Raw genomic sequence first — 26618 nt, 5'->3', positions numbered from 1 at the left:
CTCTGTGCTTCCTGGACTTGATTAACTATTTCCTTTTCCATATTAGGGAAGTTTTCAACTATAATCATTTCAAATATGTTCTCAGTCCCTTTCTTTTTCTCTTCTTCTTCTGGGACCCCTATAATTCAAATGTTGGTGCGTTTAATGTTGTCCCAGAGGTCTCTGAGACTGTCCTCAATTCTTTTTTCTTTATTCTGCTCTGCAGTAGTTATTTCCACTATTTTATTTTCCAGGTCACTTGTCCGTTCTTCTGCCTCAGTTATTCTGCTATTGATCTCTTCTAGAGAATTTTTAATTTCATTTATTGTGTTGTTTGTTTGCTCTTTAGTTCTTCTAGGTCCTTGTTAAAGGTTTCTTGTATTTTCTTCATTCTATTTCCAAGATTTTGGATCATCTTTACTATCATTATTCTGAATTCTTTTTCAGGTTGACTGCCTATGTCCTCTTCATTTGTTAGGTCTGGTGGGTTTTTGTGTTGCTCCTTCATCTGCTGTGTGTTTCTCTGTCTTCTCATTTTGCTTATCTTACTGTGTTTGGGGTCTTCTTTTTGCAGGCTGCAGGTTCATAGTTTCCGTTGTTTTTGGTGTCTGTCCGCAGTGGTTAAGGTTGGTTCAGTGGGTTGTGTAGGCTTCCTGGTGGAGGGGACTAGTGCCTGTGTTCTGGTGGATGAGACTGGATATTGTCTCTCTGGTGGGCAGGTCCATGTCCGGTGGTGTGTTTTGGGATGTCTGTGGCCTTATTATGATTTTAGGCAGCCTCTGTGGTAATTGATGGGGTTGTGTTCCTGTCTTGCTAGTTGTTTGGCATAGGGTGTCCAGCACTGTAGCTTGCTGGTCGTTGAGTGGAGCTGGGTGCTGGTGTTGAGATGGAGATCTCTGGGAGATTTTTGCTGTTTTATATTACGTAGAGCTGGGAGGTCTCTTGTGGACCAGTGTCCAGAAGTTGGCTCTCGCTCCTCAATGGCACAGCCCTGATGCCTGGCTGGAGCACCAAGAGCCTGTCCTCCACACGGCTCAGAATGAAAGGGAGGAAAAAAAAAAGAAAGAAAGAAAAAGAAAGAAGCTAAAATAAAATAAAGTTATTAAAAAAATAATTATTAAGAAAAAAATATTTTTAAGTAAAAAAAAAAAAATTAAAAAACGGCCAGACAGAACCCTAGGACAAATGGTAAAAGCAAAGCTATACAGACAAAATCACACACAGAAGCATACACATGCACACTCACAAAAAGAGAAAAAGGGAAAAAAATAATATTATTGCTCCTAAAGTCCACCTCCTCAATTTGGGGTGATTCGTTGTCTATTCAGGTATTCCACACATGCAGGGTACATCAAGTTGATTGTGGAGCTTTAATCCGCTGCTCCTGAGGCTTCAGGGAGTGATTTCCCTTTCTCTTCTTTGTTCGCACAGCTCCCGGGGCTGAGCTTTGGATTTGGCCCCGCCTGTGCGTGTAGGTCGCCTGAGGGCGTCTGTTTTTCTCTCAGACAGGCCGGAAGGGGTTAAAGGAGCAGCTGATTCGGGGGCTCTGGCTCACTCAGGCCGGCGGGGAGGGATGGGTACGGATGCGGGTCGAGCCTGCGGCGGCAGAGGCCAGCGTGAACTTGCACCAGCCTGAGGCGCGCCTTGCGTTCTCCCGGGAGAGTTGTCCCTGGATCCCGGGACCCTGGCAGTGACGGGCTGCACAGGCTCTCCGGAAGGGGGGTGTGGATAGTGACCTGTGCTCGCACACAGGCTTCTTGGTGGCGGCAGCAGCAGCCTTAGCGTCTCATGCCTGTCTCTGGGGTCCGCGCTTTTAGTCGCGGCTCGCGCCCGTCTCTGGAGCTCCTTTAAGCAGCGCTCTTAATCCCCTCTCCTCGTGCACCAGGAAACACAGAGGCAAGAAAAAGTCTCTTGTCTCTTCGGCAGCTCCAGACTTTTTCCCGGACTCCATCCTGCCTAGCTGTGGCGCACTAGCCCATTCAGTTTGTGTTCAAGCCGCCAGCCCCAGTCAGCTCCCAGCCCCGCCCGCCCCGGCGGGTGAGCAGACAAGCCTCTCGGGCTGGTGAGTGCTGGTTGGCACCGATCCTCCATGCAGGAATCTCTCTGCTTTGCCCTCTACACCCCTGTTGCTGCGCTCTCCTCCGTGGCTTCGAAGGTTCCCCCCTCCACCACCCGCAGTCTCCGCCTGCGAAGGGGCTTCCTCCGTAGTTTCTTTGAGAATTTACCATGTGTTATATATGTTTTAGTTGCCTTTAATATTTTTCTTTTATCATGGTGGAATTTAGATGCCTTAGGATATGATATTTGGTAATGGATATCAGAACATAGTAAAATCGTGTATATTAGTCTAGCAAATTTTGACTTTGTATATCGAAGTTGGATGATCTAGGGCTTCTTGGTTTCAAATCCTAGCCTCACACCTAATTAGTAGCCTTTAATAAGTTACTTAGCCTCATTCTGCCTAAGTTTCTTAATGTGTAAAAGAAGGTCGATAAAAACATGAACCTCACAATGTTGCTCTAAGGATTGAAAGTGATTTAATACATCTAGAGTGCTTAGTGCCTTGCAGACAGTAAGCATTGTGCAACTGTTAGCTTACTATTATTATTATGTCAGCAATAGTGTTGTGTTTTTAAGAATCTGTACTTGATGCTAACACATATATATGGAATCTAAAAAAAAATGGTTCTGATGAACCTAGGGGAGGGACAGGAGTAAAGATGCAGACATAGAGAATGGACTTGAGGACACGGGGAGGGGGAAGGGCAAGCTGGGACGAAGTGAGAGAGTGGCGTGGACATATATACACTACCAAATGTAAAATAGATAGCTAGTGGGAAGCAGCCGCGTAGCACAGGGAGATCTGCTCTGTGCTTTGTGACCACCTAGAGAGGTGGGATAGGGAGGGAGGGAGGGAGATTCAAGAGGAAGGGGATATGGGGATTATGTATACATATAGCTGAATCACTTTAATATACAGCAGAAACTAACACAACAATGTAAAGCAATTATACTCCAATAAAGATGTTAAAAAAAATCTGTACTTGAAAGATTATTTCTTTGCACACTGTATACAGATTAAACAATTTAAAATAAAATGTTTATTACTTTGGAAATCGAGTTATTGGGGAACATTGTGAGGCTTTTTAACACGTATTAGCAGATTTGTCTTCAGAAAAGTTATACTAATTTGCACTCTCATCAGCAACCTCTAGAGCCCCTGGAAATGGAATTAGTAACCCAAATTAGCATGATTTTATCTTGATAAATCTTAAAATGAACCATTTTTCCCCACTTAATCTAGAAAAAAATGTTAAATAGGACAGGAGATATTTGGAAATATAAGAAAGAATTTTCCAGTAGGATCTGTTGGAAGCCAACAAAATAAACATTTAAGGATAGGTAAGAAATCTACTCTGGGAAATACTAATAAACAGCATTTCCTATCATTTGTTTTGTACTCTTTGGGAGTTGTGGGCGCTCAGGTACCTGGTCTGATCTCCAACATTTGGATAAACTATCTTACCGTATTGCATCGGTTTATTCTTTTAAACAAAGGTAACATTCCATACCTTTGTGTCCGCCTGTATGACTAGCCCTACTGGGGAGCCAGAGGCTTCTTATGATTCACTTTTGCCTCCATCAAAGGGTGGCTTCTTTAGGATCATATGCCCCATGTGTATCCCCATCTCTTGGGAAGGAAGTTCTCCTTAACTGGTATATGGCTTTTCTGTAAAAAATTCTCCTTTAGTGTTCCCATTCGAGTTTTGTTTTTGTTTTTTGCGGTACGCGGGCCTCGCACTGTTGTGGCCTCTCCCGTTGAGGAGCACAGGCTCCGGACGCGCAGGCCCAGCGGCCATGGCCCACGGGCCCAGCCGCTCCGCGGCATGTGGGATCTTCCCGGACCGGGGCATGAACCCGCATCCCCTGCATTGGCAGGCGGACTCTCAGCCACTGCGCCACCAGGGAAGACCCATTCGAATTTTTAAATGGAAATATTTCTTCCATTTGAGGTACATTTTTCCTTCTTATCCTAATGTTTCTGAAAACAGCATGATTCTTCAGAAAGGATTAAATTCTGTATTTAATTGGGATAGCTTTTATCACTCCTTGTCCCAAAAAAGAAAGAAAAAGAGCTTTTATTGACTCAGTAGGGGTTCTTACAATCACTCAAGGAAATAGGTGTAATATGTATGAAGGAGAATGATGTACACTAAACAAACCATTGTGCACCTGAGGCTCGAGTGGGAAAAGCTTTCCTCTTGGAGGTTTTGGTGGTTGGCTTGATAGCTAGTGACTTTACATTAGGGACCTGCTGGTCCCCTCATTTTTTTTGGAGGGGGGATGCTGCCCGGCGTGACATTTAGGATCTTAGTTCCCCAACCAGGGATGGAACCTGTGACCCCTGCAGTGGAAGCACTGAGTCCTAACCACTGGACCGCCAGAGAAGTCCCTGGTCCCCTCATTTTATCTCTGATATATGGTATTTTGTCTTGGCCCTGCTTTAGATATAATTGCCAAAGGGGAGAGATAGGCATTGGCTTTTACTTATTCGATCATTATAATGCTAATTGGAATTGTAGCTCTCACATTTAGAGGATTTGTTGAGGTGAAAATGGTGAGTAATTGGGAATTCCCTGGCAGTCAAGCAGTTGGGACTCCCTGCTTTCACTGCCAGGGGCCCCGGGTTAGATCCCTGATCAGGGAAATAGAATCCCACAAGCCATGTGGTGCGGCCAAAAAAAAAAAAAAAAAGTTGGGTAATTGCATAAATGCCTAGGCTTTACTTTTCCATTTCAATTTAAAGCACCTCCTCTCTCTTCATTATGTAATTACACCATTATTTGACCCAAACAATTTATTTTCCTACACAGGTTAGAAAATTATCTGAGTTTAGCTTTCTAGTTTCAACACAGTTGAGATATAAGACTTTTTTTTTTTCTGTTCCCAGGATGTTTTGACCCATGTTCGAACAATACCTTTTATCCTAGGCGCCAAAATATGGTACCTGTTATATGTTATAGAATTAGTTTCTGCCAGTGTTTCCTGTGAGATTTCACGCCGGCAGACGTCAGCCTCCAGAGCCACTAAGGAAGCAAAAACAATACCTCTCTGCTGATACTCCTTTACTTTTCAATATAGTCTGAGGTTCATTATTCAGTTTTTTCTGTTCATTTTTTTTTTTTTGGTTGGTATAACTGTGTGTGGTTAGTCAAACTTTGAGGAGATTAACTCTTAGATAAGTCTTTGCTAGAGATCACTTCCCGTACGTTATCCTTAAGAATACTCAAAAGTGAAGATTTAGTTTTCCTTAGTTTAATAGGAGATAAGTGTTAACTATTAAGCCACAGGAAGTAAATTGTTATTTCTAATATTGAAGTAAATTGTTATTTCTAATATTATCACCAAGTAAATTTGGCTTCAACTCAGGCATATAAAAATAGTACTACGTTTTACAAATGCATATGCCTTGGTTCCATTTTTGCAGATTCTGATTCATTAAGTTTGGAAAGGGGGCCAGGTATCTGTACGTAAAAAAAAAAAAAAAGTCAAACCCAAAACACAAACTCAGAGATGCAGTGAATATTTATGAGTGGAAGTGGGGAAACTGTGTGTGTGTGTGTGTGTGTGTCTGTGTACTTGTGTGTTTGTGTTTTACATACAAATACATATCTACTTGATTATGTTACTTTAAAGAGTATTTGTTATTGCTTCTTTGACCTTACAGTATGTAAGGAATATGTCCTACATGGCAGAATTGTATTTTAAAAGGAAGAATTATATGTATATATTTATAAACCTAAATACACACATAATATATAAACATAATATATATGTAAATGTATATATGATTTACACACCCACTATATAAATAAAGTCCCCTACCATGGTAGCAGATAAGTAGTTGTCATCAGAGTTCCTATTTCTTTTTCCGCTTGGACATTCATAAGTTAATGCAGATCAGCAGCACAGAGTAACTTTGTATGGGTTCTCCAGTTCTAATGGCCAATCAGGTAGTTTTGCTTCACTAGCAAATACTATTTGGTGGCTACAGCTACCTCCACTGCTGTCTTTGAAAGGTATAGAGATAATAGCTTAGTCTTAATTGTTTGTACTGCTGTCATTGTTTTATAAAACTAAAAATAACAATGTAGGTGGAATAAAAGAAAAATTTTGGCAAAGTACGTGCTCTGTGGTTGTCCGAATTTCCTCATCTTTCACCATGCTATTTTGGTAAACACACTCAGAAAACAGTTGTTGCTGTTATGGGGGTGGGACTTTGTCCCCCAGGGAGTAAACCACTAGCTATAAATAGAACACATTGAAAATCCAACTGTGATTATTATTGTGGCTTATTAATTATATTCTATGTTTGTATCAGTTGACATGTTACTCGATTTAGGCTAATATTCAGTTAAAGCCATTTTTCTGCTATTTTTGCCTGTACCTCTTCAATTCTAAAGATTATCGTAGACCAAAGAAGACATAAAGATGGCCAAAAAGCACATGAAAAGATGCTCAACATCACTAATTATCGGAGAAATGGAAATCAGAGCTACAATGAGGTATCACCTCACACCAGGCAGAATGGCCACCATCAAAAAGTCTACAAGCAATAAATGCTGGAGAGGGTGTGGAGAAAAGAGAACCCTCCTGCGCTGTTGGAAATCCACTTCCAGAAATATAAAATGGTCAAGCACACAGTGAATCACATACATACAAGTATAACCTGTTCAGCTCAATTCAGAACTACTTGAAACTGTGTGTGTCAGATATCATCCATTTAAAGTTACTTTTCCTGTGAGAATATCAAGATTTTATTTTATGTGACTTATAGGTTATAATGTTATTATGTAAACATTCAAGGAATGGAGTGATAAATTACTCCTATGAATAATAATAGTAGCTGCTAACATTGTTGAAGTGCATTCATTGTTGAATACTACATTTAGTAACACTGAAGACTTAAAGAGAAATCAGATATTTTATTTTATATCAGATTTTTATATTTTAAAATATAAATGTATCTTATTATAATAAAAATATTAAAATTTAAAACATTTTAAAATATAAAAATATGTAAACACAATAGGGTAGTTTAGCTTTTTAAAAAAATGTCTTTACTTGGCAAAATAGAAAGTTTGCGCCCTATTTGGTTGCCAGTTTTAAGTGTGTGCATTTTAAATTTATTGCTCTGTGACATCTTAAGGTCTGGGAACTATTGATGGAAAATGTATGTTGAAAATGGATAAATGAAATCATTGGTTCTTAATGGATACTTTGGCCCTTTGATTTCTCTTGTCAGATGGTCTATTTGGTTTGGTGTACACATTGTACTGTGTTTATATCCTGCGTAGGGTCCCTGGCCTTACAGTTTTAGTCTCCAAGCTTTAGTTTCCTGTTCCCAACTGCCTGATCTTGAAGACAGGAGTGCAGATCCTTTTGCCTACCAAGATCCATGGTATCTCCCCATCCCTCTCCATTCCTGGCTTCCCTTTCCCTGCTTCATTGTATCTTTCTGGATGTGTTTCTAAGCAGGTAGAATTAATAATTGCCAGCCCATTTTCTGCTAAGCACTGCTCCCGACTCTGTAACAAAGTATTGGCTTGACATCTGGTCTGGTTCATTATGAAATCACCCATAACTGAGTATTTGTTGATATTCTAATAGTATACAAGTTACTGTGTTAGATACTACGATAGTAAGACGAGTAAGATACGTGCCTATTTTTTTAAATAAACTATGATCTGCTGTGCATTAAGCCCACAAATAATCATGTATTCTTTTTAAAAAATTTTGGTATACCACAAGTAACATAAAAGTTTCCATCGGGTTCTTCCCTGGTGGCGCAGTGGTTGAGAGTCCGCCTGCCGATGCAGGGGACACGGGTTCGTGCCCCGGTCCGGGGAGATCCCACATGCCGCAGAGCGGCTGGGCCCGTGAGCCATGGCCGCTGAGCCTGTGCGTCCGGAGCCTGTGCTCCTCAACGGGAGAGGCCACAACAGTGAGAGGCCCGCATACCGCAAAAAAAAAAAAAAAAAAAAAAAAACAGAGTTGCCATCGTAACCATTTTGCCATCTTAACCATTTTTAAGTGTACAGTTCAGTGGTATTAAATACATTCACATTGCTGTGCAGCCATCACCAACATCCAGCCCCATAAGTCTTTTTGTCTTATAAAATTGAAACTCTATACTCATTAAACAATAACTCCCCATTTTCCCCCTCTCCCCCAGGCCCTGGAAACCACCATTTTACTTTCTGTCTCTATGAATTTGACTACTCCAAGTACTTTCGTATAAGTGGAATCAAGTCTTTTTGTGACTTGCTTATTTCACTTAGCATAAAGTCCTCAAAGTTCATTCATTTTGTAGTGTATTGCAGAATGTTCTTCCTTTTAAAGGCTGAATAATATTCCATTGATTTTGCTTATCCATTCGTCCATCGATGGACACTTGGGTTGATCCCATATTTTATTGATTGTAAATAACACTGCTGTTGCCATGAATATGATTGTACAAATATTTCTTCAAGACCCTGCTTTCAGTTCTTTTGTGTATATATCTAGAAGTGGAACTGCTGGATCATATATGGTAATTCTACTTTTAATTTTCTGAGGAAACACCATACTGTATTCCACAGTGGGTACCATTTTACATTCGCACCAGCAGTGCACAAGGATTCTGGTTTCTCCACATTTTCTCCAACACTTGTTCTTTTGTTTTTTTGGTAATAGCAATCCTAATTGGTGTGAGGTGGTATCTCGTTGGAGTTTTGACTCTTATTTCCCTACTGATTCAGTGATGTTGAGTATCTTTTCATGTGCTTATTGGGCATTCATAGATCTTCTTTGGAGAAATGTCTACTCAAGTCCTTTGCCCATTTTTGAATTGGGTTGTTTGGGTTTTTGATATTGTTGTTGAGTTTTTGGAGTTCTCTATATATTCTGGGTATTATCCTTTATCAGGTGTATAGTTGGCAAATATTATCTCCAATTCTGTGGGTTGCCTTTTTACTCTGTTGATAATGATGCAAAAAATTAAAAACTTTTCCTGAAGTCCTTTGTCTGTTTTCTTAAGTTGTCTGTGCCTTTGATGTCATGTCCAAGAAATCATTGCCAAGTCCAGTGTTGTGAAGCTTTTGTCCTTTGTTTTTTTCTAAGAGGTTTATTATTTTAGGTCTTACATGTAGGTCCTTGATCCATTTTGAGTTAATTTTTGTATACAGTGTTAGGTAAAGGTCCAACTTTATTCTTTTGCATATGGCTATCTAGTTTTCCCAGCATCATTTGTTGAAAAGGCTGTCCTCATCTCATTGAATGGTCTTTACACTCTTGTCAAAAATCATCTGACCATATACAAGAGGGTTTATTTTGGGGCTCTCTGTTTTATTCCACTAGTTTATATTTCTGTGTTATGTCAATACTGCACTGTTTTAATGTAGCTTTATAGAAAGTTTTCAAAATCAGGAGCTGTGAGTCCTCCAGTTTTTTTTTTTTTTTTTTTTTTCAAGATTGTTTTGGCTGTTTGGGGTACCTTGAGATTTCATATGAATTCTGGGATAGATTTTCTATTGCTGCAAAAAATGTCATTGGAATTTTGAAAGGGATTGCACTGAATCTTTAGATCACTATGGGTAATATTGACATTTTAATGATATTAAGTCTTTTAATCTATGAATATGGGGTGTATTCCCCTTTATTTATGTCTTCTTCAATTTCTTTCAGCAGTGTTTTGTAGTTTTCATTGCATAAGTCTCACAACGCTTTGGTTAAGTTAATTCGTAGGTATTTTATTCTTTTTGATGCTATTGTAAATAGCACCATCTGCAAACAGATTCTACTTGGATGCCCCTTCTTTCTTTTACTTGCCTAATTGATCAAGCTAGAACTTCCAGTATTATGTTGAAGTGGTGAAAGTAGGCATCCTTGCCTTGTTCCTCATCTTAGAGGAAAAGCTTTCAGTTGTTTATCACTGCAAATGAGGTTCTTTGTGGGTTTTTCACATATAGCTTTTATTATGTTGAGGGAGTTCCTATTTCTAGTTTGTTGATTGTTTTTATAATGAAAACATGTTGAATTTTGTCAAATGCTTTTTTTTTACATCAATTCATATGACCATGTTTTCTTTTTTTTCTCCTTCATTCTGTTGATATGGCATTTACATTGATCGATTCACACTGTTGAACCATCCTTGCATTCCAGGAATAAATCCCACTTGGTCATGGTGTGTAGTTCTTTTAATGTGCTGCTGAATTCTGTTTGCTAGCATCTTTTTTGTTGAGGATTTTTGCATTGATATTCATAAGGGATATTGGTCTGTGGTGTTGTTTTCTTTCAGTGTCTTTGTATGGCTTGATTATCAAGGTAATCTTGCCCTCAGAGAATGAGTTCGAAAATGTTCCCTTCTGTTCAGTTTTTGGAAAAGTTTGAGAGGAATTGGTATTAGTTCTTCTCTAAATGTTTGATAGAATTCACCAGTGAAGTAATCAGGTTCAGAGCTTTTATTTGTTGGGAGATTTTTGATTACTGATTCAAGCTCTGTACTAGTTACAGATATATTCAGATTTTCTATTTCTTCATGGTTTAGTCTGGGTAGTTTTTTTGTTTCCAGGAATTTGTTCTTATCAACTAGGTAATACAATTTGTTGGTGTACAATTGTTCATGTCACTCCCTTATAATCCTTTTTATTTCTTTAGAATGAGTAGTAATATCCCACTTTCATTTCTGATTATACTAGAGTCTCCTCTTTTTTGTTTGTTTGTTTTTTGGTTTTGTGCGGTACGCGGGCCTCTCACTGTTGTGGCCTCTCCCGTTGAGGAGCACAGGCTCCGGACGCGCAGGCTCAGCGGCCATGGCTCACGGGCCCAGCCGCTCCGCGGCATGTGGGATCTTCCCGGACCAGGGCACGAACCCGTGTCCCCTGCATCGGCAGGCGGACTCTCAACCACTGCGCCACCAGGGAAGCCCTAGAGTCTCCTCCTTTTGTTCTTAGTCCATCTAGCTAAAGGTTTGTCAATTTTATTGATCTTTCTGAAGAATCAACTTTCAGTTTTGTTGATTTTCTCTTTTGTTTTTCTATTCTCTATTTTGTTTACCTTTTCTAAAATCTTTATTTCCTTCATTCTGCCAGCTTTGATTTTAGTTTATTCTTCTTTTTCTGTATGCTTACATTGTAATGTTGGGTATTGATATGAGATCTTTCTTTTTTAAGTGTTTATAGCTAGCTTTGAAATTTCCCCATAGAACTCCTTTATCTGCCTCCCATAAGTTTTGGTGTGTGGTGTTTGTTTTTGTTCATCTCGGAGTATTTTCTAATTTCTTTTGTGATTTCTTTTCTGATTCATAGGTTATTTAAAAGTGTGTTGCTTAATTTCCACAATTTTGTGAATTTTCCCTCTTCTTTTTGTTACTTATTTCTGACTTCATTCTCTTGTGGTCAGAGAAGAAACTTTGTATGATATCTATCTTTTAAAATATTTGGGGGACTTCCCTGGTAGTCCAGTGGTTAAGACTTTGCCTTCCAATACAGGGGGTGTGGGTTCGACCCCTGGTCAGGGAGCTAAGATCCCACATGCCTTTCGGCCAAAAAACCAAAAAACATAACACAGAAGCAGTATTGTAACATACTGAATAAAGACTTTAAAAAAATGGTCCACATCAAAAAAAAAATCTTAAAAAAAATAAAGTATTTGGAGTCTTAATTTGTGGTTATATGGTCTGTTCTGGAAAATGTCCTATGTTTATTTCGTTGTTGTTGGGCAATTTGCCATTCAAATCTTCCCTTGGAAGTTGCTAGCCTTCAGCTGACTCCAGAGTTCCAAAATAGTTACACCAGACAGATTCTGCCAGTGCAGTTGTTGTCTAGGTGGGGAGACAGATTCCTGGAGCTTCCCACTGTGCCATCTTCCCATAATCCTTCCCAACAATCACGTATTCTTACCTAGAGTAAGATATTGTATCTTAAGAGAAGTAGAGTACAATCAGTGATCAAAGAATTTCAGATAAGATTGATTGCATCTTTCACTTGGCCATCTATGCAACTTTGGGCTAGTTTTTAAATCCCTTTCGGCCTCACTTTCCTGTATGAAAATTAAGGATAATGATACTTATATCAAGATTGTTGTGAGGATAAATGAAACAATATAAGTGTATGGCTGAGTGTCTGGCGAGCATTCAGCAACCATCTTTTACTCTTATTAGCACCTCCCACACCCCAAATGATTTTAAAGCTTGTGATGATTTTTTTTTTTTTTTTTTTGCGGTTCGCGGGCCTCTCACTGTTGTGGCCTCTCCCGTCGCGGAGCACAGGCTCTGGATGCGCAGGCTCAGCGGATGGCTCACGGGCCCAGCCGCTCCGCGGCATGTGGGATCTTCCCGGACCGAGGCACAAACCCGTGTCCCCTGCATCGGCAGGCGGACTCTCAACCACTGCGCCACCAGGGAAGCCCTTGTGATGATTTTTATAGAGATTGATGGGTGATGGTGATAAGGATATCTCTTTCAGGTAAAGGGAATGAGAAATAAGGGTACAGAGTTTAAATATGATGGCACAAGTTTTTGAAACAAAGGATATAGCACAGCAGCTAATGGGGGTAGGATAAGGAAAAAATATAGCTGTGATTGTTTTTGAATTTTGTACAGATAGAAGGGTTAGCAGCTGGGTTCCCATACCTACCTCTGACCCCCCCCTCCCCCTCCCCCCCAGATGAAAAGGAACTCCACAAAGGGCACAATTACAGTTAAAGACAGAGGTGGTAATTATTAGAATGAATTTTTGGAGTAGGAGATTGAGATTGGAGATCGAGGCAGTAACTCAGGTGGAGAGATTTGTTACATTGGAGGAGTCCTGGCCGCAGGAAGCTTAAAGAATTTAGGATATATTCTGCTAGTTTTTCAGGTGTTATTTTTCCTTTGCTTGTTCAGGATTTTGATCTTGGCAAATAGGAATTATCATTTGAAGATCCAATCACATTTTGCTAAGAGTATCTCTTGTATTTATTTAAAAGATCAGAAAGTGTGTAATTTTCCTGGAAATACTTTAAAATACTTTAAAAACCATGATGAGGGCTCCCAATAGGCGATATTTAACAGTCACGTCTGGCACAGCCTACAGTGTGTGAACCTTCTATTTCTTGAGTGTTTGTTTTTTCTTTGCTTCAGGAGGCTTCCATATGGAAGGCCACAATATGATTTTTCCAAGGTTTTGCTCTATGAAGGGCTTATTTTGTAAAGTTTGAAGCTTTCAGAAAGATAATGCTCTGTCAACTGATTAAAAATAAATAAGGATTAAATTATGTGAGTGGCACAGAATGTTAGTTTGAAGTGTTAATGTTATTGTTAAAACAATAGTTTCTGCATATTTCAAATTATCTTTGACCCTAAGCAGAGAGAAGCAGAATCCTGAGTCACATAAGCTTTTTTTCGCCTTAAAAAAAGTGATATTAGTGTGGGTGAAACTTTAAAAGTATAACTCTGATTTTTAAATTATTCCCAAACTTCTGATATCTAAAGATGCTCTTTAGAAGAAAAGGCCTAATGTATTAAAACTTTTAATTTTTCTTTGCTTTATGTGGTTTTGGTATCAAATTGGCATGTTGTTGTGCATTTGAACCCTTTGAAATATTTTAATTTTTAATTTTAATTGTGAAAATTTATTGTTATTTCACATATTTAGTTTCTGTAATTTAAAAATATTCTACCACAGATGCTTTTTAAGACTTGAGTTATACTGCTATATTAAATGCCCAGTCTGTCTCTGCTTCTGAGGTTTTTAGTTATTTCTTGGCCTGTGGCCATATAACAACCTGTACAAAGATGAGTAGGTAGGGTGTGCTCCCTTTATCCTTCTAGCACAACAGGCTATGTCTGTTCAGGATTTTGCCTCTTCCTTGCAGTTCAACAGCCATCTCTTTTTGGTTTTGGCTTTCAACAGTCAACCCTCAAAGATCTTTTGTTTTGTGACGGTTAAAGAAACTGGCTCAGTGTTCTTACTCTTAGACAATTATTTAATTGTTTACAGATAACTGAAACTACTAAAGGTTTCTATGATGAATCCTTTTATTTTGTTGGAGGCTTGTCATGTCGAAATGATTGGTCATCATAATTCCTGGTGTTTGAGAAGATTGTTTTTAAGCCAAATAGCATCAAAAAGCTCTTTCTTTCTTTTCTGATTTTGTATTGGATATTTTTCCTGTGTATTATAACAAATATCTCTCCTTTTTAAATATAAGACATAGCAGATTTAATGCTTGATTAGTGCTGTTTTAACATGCTTATAGAAATGCTCTCTATAGAAATTTTCACTTTATTGAAATAATATGAAGTATTACTTTGGTAATTGCAGATAAGGATGAACCCATCTTATACAATAAAGAGTTTAGAACTTCAAAAGTATATCACGTCAACAACTCTGATTAACCCCAAGGGAGCAACTTAGTGAAGAATATTTTGAATTCTTAATGTACTATTTATACTTACTGACTTATTTTGATTATTATAAATGTTTCCAAATATCAGCTTGTTTTATTTAAATGTTTTAGTACGTTTTCATGAGTGATTTTCCATGGGGGGGTAATACATTTCCACCTTTATTAAGTGAGCCAGTAGGAAAACATGATTTGGTTTGATAGTTGATTTAAGTCAACCTATCAGCAACACATCTGTTCCAGAAAGTTAGGTACCCCTGGAACATGATAGTGCATAATTAATTCCTTACAGAATTGTTTAGAACAGTTGCATTAAAGTTACTGATCACTTACTAGGTGCTGGCAGTATTCTAAGTGTTTTATGTGTGTTAATTGATTTATGTTATAAATATTTAAAATACATGTTTCCCTTCTGTTTTCCTTCCCCTTCTCTAGGCTAGTGTCCCTTAAGAAAGTTATTTTTAAGAAATAGCCCAAGTTAGAAATAGTATTAGCTTTTATCGAGATTGTCCACTTAATTTATGGAGCTCTCCATTGGGAATAAGTAGTATCGAGGGTAGAGAGAGCTGATTCCTCAGAACGGTGCCGATTCAACTTGAGTGAATGGCAGTCATGAGGGGGGATCCCAGGTGAATGAATAAGGGGTCTTTTGCATTGAGCCCATCATGAAGCCACCGAGGAGAAGGACAGAGAGAGGAATCAGCTTGGAGGACCTGAGCAGTAGAATTTAAGAACCATGGCAAGACAAACAAGGTGACATATTTTGCCACAGAGCAGCAGTTGGATGAAAAACAGAACTTATAAACAACAACGGTGAAATAACTAGTTTGGGCCAGTGGATGGACAAGAAGCCTAGCCTTAGATTTCCAAAGAATAAAGGAGAGAAACAGGTTTTAAACAAACAGTTCCATACACAGGGTGATGAATACCAGCCATATCTTTGAATATATGTGTTGTATTACTTTATATCTCATGTCAGATGATTGCCTGTCTTACTATTATTTCTTATCTGCATTTGTCTATAGCTAGGATATTTGATACATATTTATTCTGGGGAGGCAGCTTGGTATGGAAACAGGAGGGAATTTGAAATTTGGCAGGCTTGTATTTGAATTTTAGCTGTTACATGTCTCAGACAAGCTACTTATCTGATTTTTCCCCCACGGTTTTACTGATACGGTTGCCATATAACATTGTGTAAGTTTAAGATGCACAGCACAATTATTTGATATATGTATATATTGTGAAATGTTTACAACAGTTTTAGTTAACATCCCTCGTTTTACATAATTACAGATTTTTTCTTGTAATGAGAACTTTTAAGTTCTGTTTTCTTAATGCTGTTGAGATATACGATACAGAATTGATAACTACAGTCACCACGCTATACATTACACCCCCAGAATTTATTTATTTTATAACTAGAGTTTATAACTTTAGACCACCTTCACCCTTTTCCCCCACCTCCCACAAATCTCACCCTCTGGTGATCAACAATATTTTCTTAGTTTCTATGAAGTTGGGTTTTTTTCAGATTTAGTATGTTTATTTTAGATTCCACATATAAGTGAGATCATACAGTATTTTTCTTTCTCTGACTCACTTATTTCAGTAAGCATAATGCCGTCAAGATCCATCCATGTTGTTGCTAATGGCAGGTTTTCCTTATTTTTAATAGCTGAATAACATCCCATTGTTTAAACGTATCACATTTTCTTCATCCATTCATTTGTTGAAGAACAGTTGGGTTGTTTCCATGTTTGGCTATTGTAGATAATGCTGCAATGAAAATGAGTTTGCAGAAACCTCTTTGAGGTAGTGATTTCATCTCCTTTGGAGATAAACCCAGAAATGGAACTGCTGGATCATATAGTAGTTCTATTTTTAATATTTTGAGGAACCTCTATACTGTTTCTCATGGTGGCAGTACCAATTTACATTCCCACCAATAGTGCACAAGGGTTCCTATTTGTCTACATCCTTGCCCGGTGTTGTTAACGCTTATCTTTTTGATAGTAGCCTTTCTATCAAGTGTGAGGTGATACTGTGGTATTGATTTGCATTTTCTTGATGATTAGTGATGTTGAGTATCTTTTCTTGTACCTGTTGGCCATTTGAATATTTTCTTTGGAGAAATGTCCATCCATATTATTTGGATGTCTTAAAATTGGATTATTATTATTTATTATTGAGGTGCATGAGTTTTTAAAAATATATTTTGTATATTAACCCCTTACCAGATATTATGAATCCCTTATTGTAGAGTAATAATCACATATTATTATGAATTTATTATGAATCAGATATATGGTTTGAAAATATTTTCTCCCATTCTGTTGGTTGCCTTTTCATTTTGTTGATTGTTTCCTTTGCTGTGCAGAAGCTTTTTAGTTTGATGCAGTCCAACTTGCTTGTTTTTGTTTCTGTTACTTGTGCTTTAGGTGTCATATCCAAAAAACTAATTGCCAAGAACAATGTCAAGGAGCTGTTTCCCTGTGTTTTCTTCTAGGAGTTTTATGGTTTCTGGACTTACATTTGTCTTTAATCCATTTTGAATTAATTCTTGTCAATTGTATAAGTTAGTGATAGTTTCATTCTTTTGCATATGAATATCCAATTTTCCCAGCACTATTTGTTGAATAGACTATCTTTTCTCCATTGAATATTCTTGTCTCCTTTGTCAAATGTTAGTTGACTGTATATGCGTGAGTTTATTCCTGGGCTCTCAATTCTTTTATGTTGGTCTATTTGCCTGTTTTTATACCAGCACCTACTGTTTTGATTACTATAGCTCTGTAATATAGTTTGAAATCAGGAACTGTGATGCCTCCAGCTTTGGTGATTTTTTTTTTTTTTCTTTCTTCAATGTCTTAAACTTCTCATTGTACAGCTCTTTCACCTTCTTGGTTACATTAATTCCTGGGTATTTTATTGTTTTTGCTGTTGTAAATGGAATCATGATTTAGTCTTGGTGGGTTGTACATTTCTAGCTTATTTATTTACTCTAGGTTGTTCAGTTAGTTGGTGTGTAGCTGTTCATAGTATACAGTATCTTATACTCCTTTGTTTTTCTGTGGAATGAGTTGTATTATCTGACTTTTTGTTAGCAGATTCTTCATCTGTAAGATGGAGATAGTAACATCAACTCTAGAAAAGTTAAATGAGATAATGTATGTAAAACATCTAGCAAAATGCCTGGTGCTCAATCAGGGCTAAACAAAAGTGAGTTACTCTCCCAAGGAGAAGCCAAAAAAAAAAAACCAGTTTTCTTTTTGCCCTTGTTATGGAACAGATGGAAATTGAAAAGAGAAGACATATAACAATTGGGAGACTGGAACCTCTATTCATAAGAGAGAGGCCACAATTTGTGTGTGTGTGTGTGTGTGTGTGTGTGTGTAAATGGCTTAGGAAGAAAGGAATGTTAGCTGTTTAAGAACATGTGGTCAGTTAAAAATCAAAATGTGTGTATTGTTTCACTTAAGAGCTCCATGCAAAAATAATTAGAAATTAAGCATTACATTGTTGCCTCCTGAGTGCAATGATTTATATGTATTTTAAAGTCATATATTAACAGAATTACACATTGGCCAGTTATAATTATTAAAAGTTGTTTTCCTCTGTTTGAAATTTTAAAGCATTTGTATAATGATGGTCTTTTAAAACCTTGCTATTTATTATAGCAGTTGAATCACTGAAGAAATGTTATTCTTTGTTTTGTTCAATGTGTTGAGCCTTATCTTTCTGGCATAAGAATATCTTGTTATATGTAATTGTTTTTCTTTAATTTTATAAGAAGAAAATTTATTTAAACTATTTTTAAATTATAAGAGTAGAACAAACATTTTAGGTTTTTTTTTAATTAATTAATTTGTTTATTTCTGGCTGCATTGGGTCTTCATTGCTGCACGTGGGCTTTCTCTAGTTGCAGCGAGCAGGAGCTACTCTTTGTTGTGGTGCACGGGCTTCTCATTGCGGTGGCTTCTCTTGTTGTGGAGCACGGGCTCTAGGCATGTGGGCTTCAGTAGTTGTGGCACACGGGCTCAGTAGTTGTGGCTTGTGGGCTCTAGAGCTCAGGCTCAGTAGTTCTGGTGCATGGGCTCAGTTGCTCTGCAGCATGTGGGATATTCCCAGACCAGGGCTCAAACCTGTGTCCCCTGCATTGGCAGGCGGATTCTTAACCACTGCGCCACCAGGGAAGTCCAACATTTTAGTTTTTAAAAAACAATTCTGTATCATGTCTGAAGTATTTTGGGAATTAATCCTATTTTTTGATTTTTTTTAAATTAATGTTGTCATTATTCTTCTTTACTTTGACTAATATAATCCCAAAGAGCATTCACTGGACATGTTTTAATATTTTTTTCTGATTTCAAGGAGTTAAAAATATTATCTGAAGATTTCTTAGGGTGTACTTTCTTATGAGAATTCTGTACTGCCTATTTATTCTTTTTTTAAAATTTTATTTATTTATTTGGCTGCATTGGGTCTTTGTTGCTGTGCGCAGGCTTTCTCTAGTTGCAGCGAGCAGGGGCTACTCTTCATTGCAGAGCACAGGCTCTAGGTGCATGGGCTTCAGTAGTTGCAGAACGTGGGCTCAGTAGTTGCAGTGTGCGGGCTCTAGGGTGTGCGGTCTTCAGTAGTTATGGCGTGCATGCTCAGTAGTTGTGGCTCGCGGGCTCCAGAGCGCAGGCTCAGTAATTCTGGCACATGGACTTAGTTTCTCCGTGGCATGTGGGATCTTTCCGGACCAGGGATCAAACCCATGTCCCCTGCATTGGCAGGCGGATTCTTAACCAGTGTGCCGCCAGGGAAGTCCCTGCCTGTTTATTCTTAAATCATTAGTTAAAAGTTAAATGAAAAGCTTTTTCATTTATGAATAATACGGTATATATAAGTGATACTAAAATTTTAGTTTTATGATAGCCAAATAAATGTCATTGGTTTTAAAAAATGTGAATCTTTAATTTGTTTTGATGAACCATTGTAAGCATTTATCATTTTTGTTTCCACATTAATGTGTGCATTTGAAGATAATATGGGATTTGTACAATCTTTCTTGAATAGTTGAAACTTAACAGAATTGCAAATTGCAGATTTCTGTGCCTGGTGGAAATAAAATAAATATGAAGCATGGTAGATACTCATTTTTTATATCTCTTACATAACCTGGCAAATGATACTAAAACAGCACGTTGGTGTATGTTTTGGATATTTTTTCCTGTGTTAAGTGTGCACTGTCTTTAAAAATTTAACTTTATTTATTGCTGTCGTTTGAACAGGTGTCTCAATGCTTGTACCTACTGCAAAACTAAACACGCCAGAGGAAATTTGGCCAGTTATCCAGTTGATGAGTTAGTAGATAGAGCCAAACAGTCTTTTCAAGGTAAGAGTTTCTAGAATTCTGTGTGATTATAGTCTTTTCAATAAATTATAATAGTCTTCTAAGTAACAGTTCACTTTAGATACATGCTTCTTTAGCTTTCTGAAGAGTTTACAAATATTTCAGCTTATCTAATAGAAGATGTTACCAGATTCAGGTTATAATATTGACATAACTCCCCTTTCACCACTCTTCTGTTTTCTTATGACTCTAAGGTAAGTGACGTATTTGGAAATTCATCACCTATCTTTATATTCCATGGAAGAGACAAAAAAATAAAAATGAAAGCCATGACCTTCTGTTGTGTGTTAATAAGACTTTTGTGGACTGAGTGAAATACTCAAGATTTCTCCCTCTTTCTTTGGTAATTCTTGGTCCATTCAGAATATAGAGCTAATAAGGGTTGCCAGGAGTTTTGGAAAGAGAAGGTAGGTTTTACTATGAGCCAGAAGAGATAACCCTGGTCATCCACAGGACTGCTGTGGGGCAGTAAATATTGGTACTGGTAGAGAGTCCTAGTGAGAACAATTTTTGTGTGGGTGGCCAGCTCCTTTTGAATCATCACTTGCTGGAAAATGTGATTGCCTAGGTATCTCTCAGCATACAGTAAGATGTATCTGTAACGCGAGTCTCAGTTGTGTTGAGTCACAGTTGTGTTGATACATAACCATAAATTGCCCCTTTTGTCTTAGCTTATAATACGTGTATATAACATTGATGTGTTTTTATAACCAACATGAGATAATCTATTGTCTCATAATCTTGTGGGTTAGTAGTTATTGGTAATGTACTTTTCCTTTTAGCAAGTAACTTGGAGAGCTACTTTCAGTACGTCACATCCTGCATCTCAGAATGTATGAGTTCCAAACAAACTTATTCAGTCTAAAGCTTTTATCAACATGAATTTGAAATGCTCTTTATAGCAGAGAGAAAAACACCCTTGATTAATCTAACACGTCTCAACAATTTTTTTTCTACCTTTATATTCTTAGCACAGTCCCCTCTTCTGTTCACATTCAGCTTGTATTGAAAGAAATAAATGGAAACTCACTGACTCTTGCAGTTGTTTGCTTTCAGAGCCAGGTAATTGTCGTATCTTAGGAAAAGTCTGGGTGGTTGTCTTTTCTGCAACATGGCTACTTTAAGGATTTTTCAGAAAGCGCATGAATTTGCACAGAAACCTACTTTATTTGAAAAATGATCCCTTTGCTGGCATTCTTACTTAGTGTTTGTTTTTCCATATATCTGTTGGATAATGGAGATGTTAAAACTATATGATCTATCTACCTAACTCTGCAAATTGGAAGGTATTCAAATTACAAATACAAGTGACTTTGCTGGTTAAGGTGAGTGATTCAAAGAATATATCAGAGGTTAGCAGTGATTTAGTGGCTATTTATAGAGAAAGTATTAGAAGAGGTTTAGTTAATACTACTTTCATCATCATCAGTAGATACGGATGTGCTTGGTTATTCCCAACCAAGGAATGTTTGCAATGTAAAGTTTTTCTTTTTTTTGAATTTTATTTTGTTTATTTTTTATACAGCAGGTTCTTATTAGTTATCTATTTTATACATATTAGTGTGTATATGTCAATCTCAGTCTCCCAGTTCATCCCACCACCACCACCACCCCGCCTGCCACTTTCCCCCCTTGGTGTCCGTATGTTTGTTCTCTACATCTGTCTCTATTTCTGCCCTGCAAACCGGTTCATCTGTACCATTTTTCTAGATTCCACATATCTGCGTTAATATACGATATTTGTTTTTCTCTTTCTGACTTTTTTCACTCTGTATGACAGTCTCTAGGTCCATCCAAGTCTTTACAAATGAGCCAGTTTCATTCCTTTTTATGGCTGAGTAATATTCCATTGTATATATGTACTACCACATCTTCTTTATCCATTCGTCTGTCAGTGGGCATTTAGGTTGCTTCCATGACCTGGCTATTGTAAATAGCGCTGTAATGAACACTGGGGTGCATGTGTCTTTTTGAATTATGGTTTTCTCTGGGTGTATGCCCAGTAGTAGGTGTAAAATTTTTCTGTTGTCTTGTTATCTGAATATTAGGGTTGAAATGGAAGGCTAGTTTTCGGACTGGCAGGCTCATTTTATTGCTATGTGGAACTGTTACTAAAATATCGAGGTCATAACTTTCTAGGTAAGCCAGTGTGTTTAGGCAATTTTAAGTCCTAAGATGCTCTTTGCCATAGGAGAGTTTGAATTCAAAACAGTGCTCTGCTGCTTACCAGCCACATGATCTGACCAAGGTACTTGACCTATATACAAGCCATGGTTTTCTCATTACTGTGACATTAAGTGTTGCTTGTTGTTTGAATTTGAGATAACTTACATGAAGTAATTGGTTGTGTCCTTATTATGAAGAAGTCATGTTACTTAAACTGAAGGAATTTAAAATAAATCCAACAAGAGAAGTCTAATTTTGAGTGAGAATATTGGAACATCTAATATTGGAACATTTAATGATTAGAATCAAAAGACAAATTTTCTTTTGCTTCTAAAATATGTCTTATGAAAAATGTCTCTACAGATAGAAACTAGTATGACAATTACCTTTTATTTTCTTAATTTGAGAATTGCAAATTCATGCTAAGGATGGTCTTATAATCTCACAATAGGAAATAGCAGTCTGTAAGCTCACATTTTAAAGACATTGAGTTAGCAGCATTGTCTTTTTTTCTGCAGAAGACATTGGGATCATAAGAGTCTTACAGGATTCCTATGTTTGAGTTTTAAAATTGCGAAGAAGGGACTTCCTTGGTGATCTAGTGGTTAAGACTCTGCTTCCACTGCAGAAGGCGCAGGTTTGATTCCTGGTCAGGGAACTAAGGTCCCTCATGCCGTGCGGCACAGCCAAAAATTTTTTTAAATAAATAAATAAATAAATAAAATTGCGAAGAATAATTATGAAGTTAAATGTAATAGAAGAAATAACCTGTTTTTCGTATTCCTGTGACTTCTGTGTAATTCATTCTTTAGTAATTCAGATATTAGGAACGTTTGGGGGGGTCAGAGCCCCTTAAATTCTACATTATACCATTATTAAATTGTCCTATAATCAGTAATAAACATTATGATTCTTTGAAAATTTACTCTAAGATGAAAAGTCTAAATATGCTGTCAGTAAATTTTAGTGCTATGTTTAAAGCCGTCCTGTCAGTGCATGTTAAATTTCCCAACTGAAAATTGCGTTTCCTTTCTTGCTTTTTCTTGAAGTTTTAAATGACTGTGTGTCACAAATACAAAGTGATTTAAAAAAAAAAACTACACCAATTGTAGAATAGGGATTACAATCCCGGTTGCCAGTCACGTGACAGACTATTACAATAAGATCACAATTTCTTTCTGAGTAGCATATTTATGAAACATTTTATATTCATAAACATTTATTTCTTAGAAGTGTAATGAGTGAAGCGACTAGGGCTAACCCATAGGCAAGGGAGCATTCAGAAGAGATTCTGAAATAACCATGACATCATTCTGAATATAAAATGGTTTCCTAAAGTACTAAAAATATACTGACTGTACATTCAGCTGCCAGGAATGAGAAAGGGAGCTCATTAACTTTTGAATGGATATCAGTAAATAAAATTGTTTATATTTTTGAATGGAAACTTTAGTTTACCTTTTGTGCAAAAAATATAGTTTATATTTCACTGGTTTCCTAGCATTTTTTTTTTTTGGACTTATCCTAGCCCCTTGACATTTTCATGGACTATTTTTACCTTCTCAGTGTGTGTATCATTTTTGTGGGCAGTTCTGCATATGAGTATAATATTTACCAGGTTAATTTCTGGGTATCATCACATTGTTCTAACAGACCATTGGGAAACCTCCCCCCTCACTTCCTCACTTATGCCAAACTTTAGGTTTTAAAATTTCCTAGTCTTTGGGGGCTGGGGTTTGACATGGTTGCATTTTAGACATCTAGAAAAACATGTCAAGCAATGACCTATACTTTGTTGGGGCCAGAATGAATTTACAAGCTAGTATTTTCTAGGATATTTGTATTGATTTTTCTCTAGCAACTAATCAATCAGTTTCAGTTGTATAAGTGATGGAGCAAACCTTTTTAAGTGTGCTGGGTGAGTGGTGTGGAAACAACACCTTTCACTGCTGTCTCTGGAATCAAAATGTAGAGATGATGGATGAGCTGTTTTTATAGCTCTCATGTGCTTTTCTAGATCTCATTTCTGTGTTGCTACTTTTTTTCTCCCTCATAAATCTGAACGTCCCCCACAAGATAAGTGGCATAAACCAGTTATGGAAAGGTAAATAAATTAAGATGAAATATTCAGGGCAAGGAGAAAATTTCTTGATGCTTAGTGATTTCAAGATTAATGTTGGAATTTTATGAAATGAATTCTGTTTTATTTCAAGACTTGCAAAGATACTGTCTATTGTGTATGAGATTAATTATGCAGTGCAGCTGGAAAACATTGCTTCCTGCCCTTTTAGATAGGAAAGGATATGAGCAATATTTGATTTTCTGGTGTATGAACTTCAGATTGTTGAGCTGTTGCATTTGACTTATCACCTTTAGCAATGAGTACTGTATATTGATTTTCATCTAAGCTTAAAAAGAGACCAATAATTGCATCCTATTAATTTATATTGGCAGTTATTTAAATGTCTTTTATTCCTTTATCTTTTCATTTGTGCTGTGTTCAAATTGAGAAATCTGTTTCTTCTATAGGATTAATAATGTTACTGTACATATTTGTTATACATTGTCAACTTCCCAAAAGGGATTTTAGGCAGCTTACATTAAATGATTGTATGTAAATAGACCATGAAAATAAAGGGTGTATGAAATGTTGTGTTATGTTTCAAGAGGGAAGATAATTATACCAACTTGAATCTTGGCTGATTGGTATATTGGTATATTGGTATCAAGTTGGTATATTCAAGTTGGTGAATCTTGGCTGTCCCAAAGAATAAGGAGATAGGGTGATTTATATAACTTGTATGAATGTATAAAAGGAAGGGTATATTTTTAAAAATTAATTAATTTATTTTTGGCTCTGTTGGTTCTTTGTTGCACATGGGCTTCTCATTGTGGTGGCTCCTCTTGTTGTGGCGGGCGGGCTTCTAGGGCACGTGGGCTTCAGTAGCTGTGGTGCGCGGACTCTCTAGTTGTGACTCGCGGGCTCTACAGCGCAGGCTCAGTAGTTGTGGCGCACGGGCTTAGTTGCTCCACAGCAAGTGGGATCTTCCTGGACCGGGGATGGAACCCCTGTCCCCTCCCTACATTGGCAGGCAGATTCTTAACCACTGCACCACCAGTGAAGTCCCAAGGATATAGTTTATAATGAGAAATCTACATGTTTCTAGGCTGTAAACACTAAGAATTATTTTCTTATATTCTTTTCTAAGAGACATTGACAAATATAATAGAAATGCCTTTAGCTGGCAGTGTGTAGAATTTTAAGATATAGTTTCTACATTGTCTTTTCTTCTGTTGATTCTTACAAATCCCCCAATATAATATTAAACTATAACTTTTAAAGACATTTTAATGGGGGGAGCTAAATAAATGTAATGTACATAATACATATAACTTGATAGGGAGATCTGATGCCTTAAAGAGCTGTTTATCAGATATTTAGTTTAAATAAGCTGAGATTAATCACTCTTATTTCAGAGAATGTTAGTTAAGGCTATCTGTGGCAGACCAGAGTATGATTTACTTGGTTCTTGCCTCTTCAGACCTTTGAGTTTCTAAGTCAGTGGTGTTCAAAGTTTTCTTAGCAATAAAGGAACTTTCTTCAGATGAATTTTGAAAAGTGAAAGCAGAACTGCCAGGATTGAAGTAGAGGTGGGGCCCTGTTTAATGAGCCCTTGCTTCTGAGGCCTTTCCTCAGAACCTTTAGGGTTTGGCCTGAATTGGCTGGTGTAGTTTAGTGTTTCTCTAGTGTATCCTTAAGTACACCAGTCCAGGGCTGGAAGATGTTTTCTTAAAGGGCCAGATCGTAAATATTTTAGGCTTTGTGTGCTACAAGGTGTCTGCTGCAACTGTTCATTTTTGTCCTTCTAGCATAAAAGCAGCTACAGACAGTACATGAATCAATGGGAGTGGCCGTGTTCGAATAAGGGTTTAATGGTCAACTTTGGAGAAAGCTAACTTAAAGTAAATGAGACGTTATTGGGAACTTCCTATTGTCTCTAATATGCTAATACACATCATAAATTCATAAGAGATGGATGTAGTCTTTAGAAACTCATGTTGATCTAGAATAGATTAGTATTATCAGTCTAGCTGTTCATTTTAGTCACGTGGAAATTTTATAAAACCAAAACCACACTGATGTCTGTGTCCCATTGCTGACTACTGCATCATCATTTCTGTGGATTGGGAGGCCCTGCATTTTCTGAAATATAGTTGATTCTAACATATAAGCCAGAGTTGAGAACTTGAATTGAGAACCACTAGTTTAGATAATTTTTTGGTTGAAGTTATTAAATGAACTGACCCTCTTGACCTCTAGAGGGATTGTGGGGAGGAAACCCTGGTTGATTAGTAAAGAATGAGCCATGTAGCACAGGGAACTCTACTCATTGCTCTGTGGTGACCTAAATGGGAAGGAAATCCAAAAAAGAGGGGATATATGTATACCTATAGCTGACTCACTTTGTTGTACAGTAGAAACTAACACAACAATAAAGCAACTATACTCCAATAAAATTTAATTAAAGAAAAAAAAAAAGAATGAGCCAGGTTAGGGAGGTTGGCAGGTCAGAACAGCGTGTTGTTCATTTGCAGACACCACCCTGCTAGTAAATGGCTGGTTTCAGAATCCAGTGGTGCTTAT

General features: G+C 37.4%; 1 protein-coding gene across 2 annotated transcripts in view; it reads left to right on the top strand.

Moving 5' to 3' along the window:
* CDKAL1 (CDKAL1 threonylcarbamoyladenosine tRNA methylthiotransferase) overlaps positions 1–26618 on the top strand; it is a gene marked incomplete at its 3' end in the record, with an annotated part of 657220 nt that overhangs the window by 263009 nt on the left and 367593 nt on the right. For both annotated transcript variants that reach the window (XM_082848483.1, XM_082848484.1), the window contains exon 9: positions 19686–19789. In XM_082848483.1, the coding sequence (XP_082704609.1) occupies positions 19686–19789 (104 nt within the window). The remainder of the gene's footprint in view (positions 1–19685; positions 19790–26618) is intronic.

This window comes from Leucopleurus acutus (genome assembly GCF_964270905.1).
Source record: "Leucopleurus acutus genome assembly, chromosome: 10".
NCBI classification, from domain to species: Eukaryota; Metazoa; Chordata; class Mammalia; order Artiodactyla; family Delphinidae; genus Leucopleurus; species Leucopleurus acutus.
This window is presented reverse-complemented; position numbering and strand designations above follow the sequence as displayed.